The 9,554-nt window shown below is 36.9% G+C and overlaps 1 protein-coding gene across 2 annotated transcripts; it reads right to left on the minus strand.

Moving 5' to 3' along the window:
* Nucleotides 1-3,415: 3,415 nt before the first annotated feature.
* Nucleotides 3,416-7,191, minus strand: LOC121982578 (wall-associated receptor kinase 5-like). 2 transcript variants are annotated; one of them, XM_042535724.1, is made up of 5 exons: nt 7,096-7,191; nt 5,885-6,846; nt 5,075-5,536; nt 4,838-4,987; nt 3,416-4,732 (listed from the first exon to the last, which is right to left on the minus strand). In XM_042535724.1, the coding sequence occupies exons 1-5, from the start codon at nt 7,179-7,181 to the stop codon at nt 3,543-3,545; spliced, it is 2,850 nt and encodes a 949-aa protein (XP_042391658.1). In that variant the 5' UTR covers nt 7,182-7,191; the 3' UTR covers nt 3,416-3,542. The 2 variants fall into 2 exon arrangements, with proteins under 2 accessions (XP_042391658.1, XP_042391657.1); XM_042535723.1 differs by having other exon boundaries at nt 5,885-6,849; nt 7,096-7,182.
* Nucleotides 7,192-9,554: the final 2,363 nt, after the last annotated feature.

Below are 9,554 nucleotides of genomic sequence, written 5' to 3' on the forward strand. Positions count from 1 at the left end.
TCTTGTATTTGATATTATTTCCAAAAATAACTAGTATGATGCGGAAAGAAAAATTACTAGTTATACCTTTTAGAAAGACCTCTTGATCTTCTACCGTATTCCTCTTCTAACCTCGGACGTTGTGTGGGCAACAATCTTCCGAGATGAGAAACCACCAACCACCTTCTTCTCCTCCTAGCTAGGTTCGGCCACAAAAAGCTTAACCAAGGATGAAGAACAAAACACCAACCAAGCTCCAAGAGATGCTAGCTTTCTCTCCTTCTTCTTCTTCTTCTTCTCCAAGTAGTATCCGGCCGCCACAAGAGCTCCAAGCCTTTGAGAGTTTCGGCCACCACAAAGAGGAAGAGAGGAAGAGGATGGCCGGCCACTCCAAGGAATAAAAGAGGGAGAGAAATAATAGAGGTTGTCTCTTGTGAAGGCACCCTCACCCCTTCTTTTATATTCCTTGGCCTAGGCAAATTAGGAAATTTAATTACAATAAAATTTCCTTAATTCCCTTGACATGATTTAATTGAGAAAACTAAAATAAAATTTCCCCAATTAATCTCTAATGGCCGGCCACATTAAAAGAGATAAATTAGATAAGTTTTAATCAACAATTAAAACTTCCTAATTTATTTTCGAAAATTTTAAAAATTAAAATTTCTCTTTAAAAATCTCTTCATGGTTGATAAAAAGAAATTTTCATAATTTTAATTTTATCAACATGTGGATAATTTTAAAGAGAAAATAAAACATCTCATCAATCTACAAATAAGGAAAGAGATCTAATCTCTTTCTTTAATCTTTTATAAATCTTTTACAAGAGAGATATTTTAATTCTCTTTAATAAATTATTTCTTCCACATAATAAAAATAAAAATAAAAATTCTTTTTTAATTTAATTTGGCCGGCCCCCACTAGTTTGGGTTCAAGCTAGGGCCGGCCACCCCAATTTATACCTAGGCCGACCCTAGCTTGGTTCCCAAGCTAGCTTGGCCGGCCCCCTATGGGTGGGTATAGAAGGTGGGTATAGGTGGGTATAGTACTCTATAAATAAGAGGCTACGATAGGGACCGAGAGGAGGAATTGGTTTTGGTCTCCCGATAAAATTAAGCATCCCGTGTTCGCCCCGTACACACAACTTAATTTTATCAATAATAATTCATTCCACTAGAGAACTATTATTGAACTACCGCACTAATCCCAAATTACATTTTTGGGCTCCTTCTTATTATGAGTGTGTTAGTCTCCTTGTGTTTAAGATATCGAATGTCCACTAATTAAGTGAGTTACTGACAACTCATTTAATTAATATCTTAGTCCAAGAGTAGTACCACTCAACCTTATCATCATGTCGGACTAAGTCCACCTGCAGGGTTTAACATGACAATTCTTATGAGCTCCTCTTGAGGACATTATCAACCTAGTATCTCTAGGACACAGTTTCCTTCTATAATCAACAACACACATTATAAGTGATACCATTTCCCAACTTATCGGGTTTATTGATTCATCGAACTAAATCTCACCCATTGATAAATTAAAGAAATAAATATCAAATATATGTGCTTGTTATTATATTAGGATTAAGAGCACACACTTCCATAATAACTGAGGTCTTTGTTCCTTTATAAAGTCAGTATAAAAGAAACGACCTCAAATGGTCCTACTCAATACACTCTGAGTGTACTAGTGTAATTATATAGTCAAGATAAACTAATACCTAATTACACTACGACCTTCTAATGGTTTGTTCCTTTTCATTTTGGTCATGAGCTACTGTTTATAATTTATAAGGTACTGATAACATTATCTTCTGCATGTGACACCACATAATATGTTATCTACAATATAAATTAATTGAACAACTATAACTAAATGTAGACAATTTGACCAAATGTGATTCTTTATTCATAATGAATGTTTACAAAGCTTAGAAATGTTTACCAAGTTGAGAATGCCAAGCTGGTTTATTTGTGCTTTCACCAATAAAAGTTTTGATTGAAGAACTTTGAAGATAGTAGAGACCATTTTCGATTCTCCCATCAAACACAATAGTATTTGTTCCTTTATCCCTTATAAGATAATAATTATGAAGAAACTCAAAAATGACATTGTTATCAAGATAAAATTGACGTGTAGAGAGTAAATTTTTAGTGATAGATGGAACATGAAAGATATTGCGCATGTGACAAGTATGATTAGATAAATGAATATATGTGTTTCCAAGATTAGCAATTTGCAAACTTGAACTATCGCCTACTTGAACCGTATCTGAGCCATAATACGACATTACATCTGTAAGGATATTATAATCTGATATGACATGATGAGTTACTCCAGTGTCAATATACCAATCAGTAGATGAAAACTCTAGGGTTTTACCATGAGTAGGCACGGACGAGAGGACTTTAGGATAGACTTGTGAAGCAGATGGTTGTCTTGAAGTTGTAGGACCACCAATGAAATTTGAGTCAAATCGTCTAGGACTTTGAATACTAAAATGTCTATTTCTGAGACAAATTTAACATTTCCCTTGAGTATATGACCGATCAAATCTCCTAGGGCATTGATTTCTAGTATGACCAATGATGTGACAAATTTGATATTAGTCTGAACTTTGCTTTTGGCCTCCTTGATGTCGTTGAGTATTTGACATCTAAAGTAAAAAAACTTGTCTTGTAGATGATGTTGGCTTCTGTAGATGCTCCTGTGGCTAGCAGTGTAGAAAACCAGGTGGCAGCAACAAGCTCACTGAAGTCCGGCAACAGGGACAAAGACAAGGAGGAGCTTCTACCTTATGGTCGGCGGCTGTGGATCGAAGTTCAGTAGTAGGGAGCTTGGCTGAAGTCTGGTGGGCTATTGCTCGCTAGGAGAAAGGAAAAATATAGAGCCGCTCTCACTTGGCTCGAAGAGGGAGCGTTCATGCGATGGCTTTGCAGTTTGCACCCCCCTATGCACCCACACGTGAGAGATATCCTTTCCCCGTGCATTTGTTCACATCCTCAATGTATGTGAATCAATATATACCAACAAAAATACCTTAAAATTTTCAATATGGGACTAAAGTCTCATTCACAATGAAGCCTCTTTCCTGTTCCATTTCTTCTCCATTCACTTATTCAACAAATTTGATATGCCAAAATTGCAAGTTAGCTTCTTTATTTCGATTTGATGTGATTAAATTCATCATGAAGTGTAGATCATGTGCAGATCGATTTCAGTATATAGGAATTCATCTTATCTAAATTCATGTGCAGAAACTAGTCATCTATATTAGTTTAATAAATATAGGAATTCAATTTATCTAAACTCAGATACAAGATCAAATGTATATTAGATAACATAAATATATTAGTGTCCACAGAATTACTTGTACAAAGTTAAAGATGACCACACTTGGATGCAGATTGTACATGAAATTCAATTTATCTAAATTTAGAGACAAGATGGAAATAACAAATACATCAATATCTACAAAATTAAGTAAATAAAGTTTAAGATGATATATAACACATGGATGCATATTGTACATGAACTTGCATATGCGTAAATTAAGCTTACCGTGGGTAATTCTGTGACCACATGAATTCTTTCTCTAAGCTATAATTTCTGGAATTTGCTTGATTTATTTGGTTTGCCAATTCTGTTTCCTCGTTGCTTTCCTGAATACAAAGTCTGTTCTTTCTTGTTTTTATCTTTCTTAGGCCTTGCAATTTATACTCAACTTCCTTCATTGTAGGCCTTTGCACTCCTTTCAAACTCAGACACATTTCTATCAAATTACTTATTTCAAGAAGTTCTTGCTCTGTTGCTTCTTGCAAAATACAATCTTCTATGAGCTTAAAGAGTACCTTCTCTCTCGTTGTTTGAAGGAAATTAATTGCTAGATTTTGTTGTGACCCGGTGTTGGTTAAGAAGATAGGCTTCTTTCCCGTTAAAAGCTCAAGAAGAATAACTCCAAAGCTATAGACGTCACTCTTTTCTGTTAACCGACCAGTTTGATAATACTCCGGATCTAAGTAACCAAAAGTACCATGTATAGCAGTAACTATGTGTGTTTGATCAAGAGGAATGAATTTTGATGCTCCAAAGTCTGATACCTTTGCTCTTAAAGTATCATCTAAAAGAATATTTGATGATTTGATGTCCCTATGAAAAATAGATATAGAAGCAGCTGAGTGTAGATAGGCAAGCGCTCCAGCAGATTCTATGGCAATCTTGAGACGATCATCCCATGATAATTTTGTTTCACCTTGTAAAATATGAAGATGGTCTGAAAGAGTCCCATTAGAGATAAATTCATAAATTAACAAAGGAACTTCAGTTTCCAAACAACATCCAAACAGTCTAACTACATTTCTATGATTGATTTGAGAAAGAATAGCAACCTCATTTATGAATTGGTCAACCTCACTCTTTTTAATCGTTTTTGATTTTTTAATTGCAACAACTCTTTGATCTAATAGAATTCCTTTGTAAACTATTCCATGTCCTCCCTTTCCAATTATTCGAGTTTCATCAAAATTATTTGTTGCCTTTTCTATCTCTTCCAAAGAAAATATATTTGTTCTCTCCTCAACAAGTTCATTTGCGGAGATTAGTTGTTGAAGCAACAAACCATGATTCTTATGGAAGTTCCTTTGTCTTATTTTCTTTTGATTTCTTTCCTTCCATTTCCTACTTAGGATGACTAATGTAATGCATAAGAACAAAAGGCCTGCGCCAATGCCTGCGCCAACGCTGATCCCTGCATTTTATACCATTATAAACTTTAAAAACTCTACGCCACCAATAAAAACTTAGACTTTCTTATAATGAATAACCAATATGATTTTTAGACTCCCTTTCTTACCTAATAAAAGAATTTTCTTTTTGTTAGGGATGCATGCTCCATGTACAGGATCTTCTGATGTTCCCAGAGGACACGTGCAATTGAAACTTTCTTCTGTATTTACGCAAATTCCCTTACAGACAGTTGAAGAAGATTTGCATTCGTCGATATCTAGAATCCACAAACTTGTCATTCCTTCTGTATTTTTTACTTATTTCATTCTTATATATATATAGAAAAGAGAAATATATTTAATACCTTGACATCCATTATCAATATAGGGGTTTCCCTCGTAGCCGTCCATGCATTTGCATCGATAACCCTTGTGATTTTTTGGGACACTCATGTCCAAACAAGAGCTGTGTCGAGCTAAACACGCAAAGGTGCTCTTGTTCTTCATAACATTGTCGCAAGTCTGATAACCAACTGTCCAATTATAGATCTCTTGCGTTTTCTGAGAAGTGATATATTTTTCAAATCCATAAACAGCTTGATCATAAGGTGAGAACTCCAGTTGCCCATCCTCTAATGAAATTGCATTCACTTTGAGTTGGTCTTGATAAAGAAGAGTTGGAGGCTGAGTGGATTCGTTGCATTTTAGAGCAAACTCTCGGGATCGATAACAATTCTCCTTTAACCCAAATGGAAAAGGCACTGTCATATTCCCACATTTATCAGGACAATCTTTTGCAGGAATGCGTGTAAAATTTGTATCTGTATCTGTTAAAACACAAACAATCATTACACATGTATATATATACATATGGTACACATTATTTACCATATTTTGTTGAATTCTATAAAACAAATTGACCCAAATCTAAAATACAAAATACTGAATCTGAAAATCTAAACTAAACTCCAAAAATCTAAATCTTTTTAGGTTAATTGGGTTCAATTTTTAAATCAGTTGGAGGTATAACAATTCTTTTTCCAACTCTATCATAGCTAAATATGAGTTTGAGTTTTTGAACTAAGAAGGGTTGGATACAACTATTTGACGCTACCATGGTGAACAAATCAATAAAAAAAGATGGAGGTAAGAAAGTAATAATAATTAGTCGTCACCTAATTGGCAGCCATCTGGTAAATATGCATTTCCGTAATAACCCATAGAACATTGACAAATATATCCAATTGTATCATCAAAATGGATGGGATGTGGTGAAGGGATGTCATAGCAATCACTGTTAGAATTGCGGCAAGCATAAGTGGCCAAATAATTCCTGGCCTCTTTACATGAAGAACGATCGCTGATATGCCAAGAAAGAGAGGCCTCTGCTCTTGCTTTGTTTCCCCTTTTTGTAAAACTTTGAAACTCTCCTTTGTTAGAGGGACAGGTCCATCCATCGCATACGATGCTTATGATGCTAGACCTACCATTGTTAATCGTATGATTATTCTCATTCTCATTTGGACGAGATAACTGAAGAATCAATGAAGTCTTGTTAAAATTGAAGGAGTCCAACGAAATCTGACAGGATACATTTTGAATCATAATTCGATCATCATTTGTTGAAGAGCACAATGACGGACAACTAGCAACGATGCTGTTGGTAATGAGATCAACTATACTGGCAGTAGCGTTGCAACCTCCCACATACAAGTTGTTGCCCCCTGTTCCCCTAAGGCCCGAACTATCACGATATGTTTGTGAGGAGATAGAGAATGGCGAATTCGTGATATTGATCAATGTGGTATTGATGGACTCTCTATCTGCGTCCAATATGACATACGGTGATTCAATTAGAACCAGTCCCGATTTCATATAAAAACCCACTACTTGAATAGTGCTATCCCTTAGAAAGAGTCTTGGGGGATTAGAATCAGATGAACAAGTAAGGTTAAATCCAGCAGCATAAAAACAACCATTGCCAATGCCGAAAGGGTACTCAATTTTTATATCACCGCATGCTTTTGGACAATTTGAAGGCAAAATTAAATTCTGATTTGTGTTTGCTGAACTTGCTGAGCCCTTCACTAGTGTCAATGTGATCAGTAGCAGCAATACCTCAATGAATTCCATTGTCCTACTAATCAATTATCATTATCAGTATCTAATAAAGGTAACTAGAATTGAAAGATTGATTAGTTATCCAGATATACACGGTACGTTGATTAATTGAAAATCAAACTATTCAAAGAGAAAACATGCAAGTTCATGCACAAATATTGCATCACTTCCAAGTGTAATGAATGTCTGAGAAGTTAGAAAAACTAAGTTCAACTCAACGCTGCTAATATTTCTGTATAAAACTTGGCGAGCTACTACTACTCACTTGGCTAAGTCTCTTGCTCCTCTCCAACCAATGAATGCAGAGTGAATATTGCACAGGTAACAGGTATGTACGTAGTCTCTTCTCATAGAAGTAGAGTTTTGGCTTCCATTATATTACACAATGGCCGTGAGTTAATTATCATATACTTGTATTCCCAACTAGAACAATAAATTAATCAGCAGTGGACTTGACTCCAAACAATAGCGTGATGAGTACGAACACTAGTGTCCCTACCAATTAAACAATTAATTGTATTTAAGAATGTGATGAGAAATTTCAATCGTGCATCCTGATTTTCCGCAAAAGCAGAAAAAGAATAGTCTGATGTCGTTCTGAAAGGTTAGTTTTGTGGAGTTGACTGACTTCTAAATTACTGAAGTCTACTACTCCAAACTTCAATTTGATTGGCTTTTAATTTCCACGCTTGACATCTACAATGGAGATATGAGAGGGGATATTTGAAAGATATTAGTAATGATGAGTTTATACCCAATGATTTCTCTTTATTGACATGTAATCATTGTGGTAAAAGATGAATACGTTTGCCTCTAGCGTCTCCGTCAACTCGTCCCAGGGTCAATATGGAGGAGACAAATTACGGACGGCTACTAGCCTTTGGAATAGTAGCCGTTGCAATTAGGGCCACTAAAAGGTGGACAATGATAACTTTTTAATTTTTGGGGATTTAGAATTGAGGATATTTAGGAGTTGGATATTGTAAGTATTTTAAGTTGGTTTTGATATGATCAACCAAATTAAATTAGGTTTTGTATCTTTTGATATCTTGTGTCTAAGTATACAAGAAGTTAGGAACATAAGAAGTTGAACGAAAGATGCAGTAGCGAGAAGGGTGACATGGAAAACAGGTCGCCGGGTTCGGTGCATTCGAGGGACGAAAAGCTATGGAAAAGTATATCGATGGATGAGAAAGATGTGTGTGGAGCGTTTGAGAGACGAGAAGCTGAGAGGAAGCTTGCTCAAGGAGAAGGTCGGAGTTGGGTTTGGGTGAGCTCAATTCTGAACCATCGAAGTGTCACGCCCCGGGGGAGTCCCTGTCCGAAGAAAATTTCGGCAGCACCTCCCCTGTACGGCTGACAATCTGAAACATTTCTACAGACACAATATACATCAGCCACATGTGGCTGGAATATATACACAACCACGCAGTTAATAATCTCAGCCTACACGGTTAGACAAATATAACAACAACCACGCAGTTATATATATTTTTTTATCAGCCCACTCGGCTGAAATCAAAACCAACACAGCGGAAAAACATAAAGACAAGCTCATACAAAACAAAACAAAACACTGCTAGCCGGCTAGGCTTACACCACATAACAACACAACACTCCGGAAAAAAAACTGAAACACGAGCTAGATACACATATACCAAAATACAAATGGACAACAGCGAAGACAGGTCTTCTGATGTGACATGGGGACCAGCAGGCAGGATACTCCAAGCGACTCCATAAACAACCCGGTACCTGAAAAAGATAGTGTCCACGGGGTGAGTTCAACAACTCAGCGAATACCAATAGACATGTCTAGTAAGATATATCTAACATCAATAAACATGGAATACAGCTTCCTAATCATATATAGGAAAAATGCAAAACTGAAAGGTAACTGGGGAAGCTGTACTCACCAGGAACTCCTAACCAGAACAAAAGGTCGTCAAACCGAGAGTGTCATAAATCTTGTATGCATGTCAAACATATGCATCCAACCAAATGCAGCAAGCACAAGCAATAAATGCATCAATGCGTATGATGCCAATGACATGTCCTGGTCACCCCTACTCTCCAGTCAGCTGTCTCACACACGATGATGAGACCGAGTGGGTAGGGCTGTGACAACCGTGCACTCTGCCGTCACTGCTCCTGATGAGTGACCGAATGGACGGGATGCTGTCGGAGTACACCTATTCTCCTACCCCAAATCATAAATGGGGGAGCTCAATGCTCTCATATCCCGGTACATGATGACGGGGAGGGATCCCTGTCCTGCTACAACGCTGCATCACACTAACCCATGAGTGGACCAACGGAGGCCTTGACAGAGCACCTGCTGCAACACATCCTGTCTGAATATACCACTAACCCATGAGTGATCGTGTGTGCAGATACATGTAACTGACAATGTGCTCACAATAAGGGAGTCGACTATCGCACAGCATGCAATCATGATGCATGACACTAAGCATGACAATATCCTGATCAGCATAACAATATCCATATATATATAAAATGGGTACCACAGTATCGATGGTCAGATCCGAAGATCTAAGGTACGCAAGTCAGGTATGGTATAAAAACCTAGGTATCAGATAATCTAGATACACATGCCAGAAAATAAAATCCATAACCTAGTCCTAACCTCAGTAAAGCATGGTATGTCACTTACTCTAGGAACTAAGGTACTCATGGCAATAATCACAAGACGTAAACATAGAT

The sequence above is a fragment of the Zingiber officinale genome, chromosome 5A (genome assembly GCF_018446385.1).
Source record: "Zingiber officinale cultivar Zhangliang chromosome 5A, Zo_v1.1, whole genome shotgun sequence".
Taxonomy (NCBI): domain Eukaryota; kingdom Viridiplantae; phylum Streptophyta; class Magnoliopsida; order Zingiberales; family Zingiberaceae; genus Zingiber; species Zingiber officinale.

Coding starts and splice junctions, on each gene's coding strand:
- LOC121982578 (XM_042535723.1), bottom strand. CDS start 7,181: ATGAGAAGAGACTACGTACATACCTGTTACCTGTGCAATATTCACTCT. Junction 4,988..5,074: donor TATTGATAATGGATGTCAAG/GTATTAAATATA, acceptor TGTGGATTCTAG/ATATCGACGAATGCAAATCT. Junction 4,733..4,837: donor AAAGAAAATTCTTTTATTAG/GTAAGAAAGGGA, acceptor TATAAAATGCAG/GGATCAGCGTTGGCGCAGGC.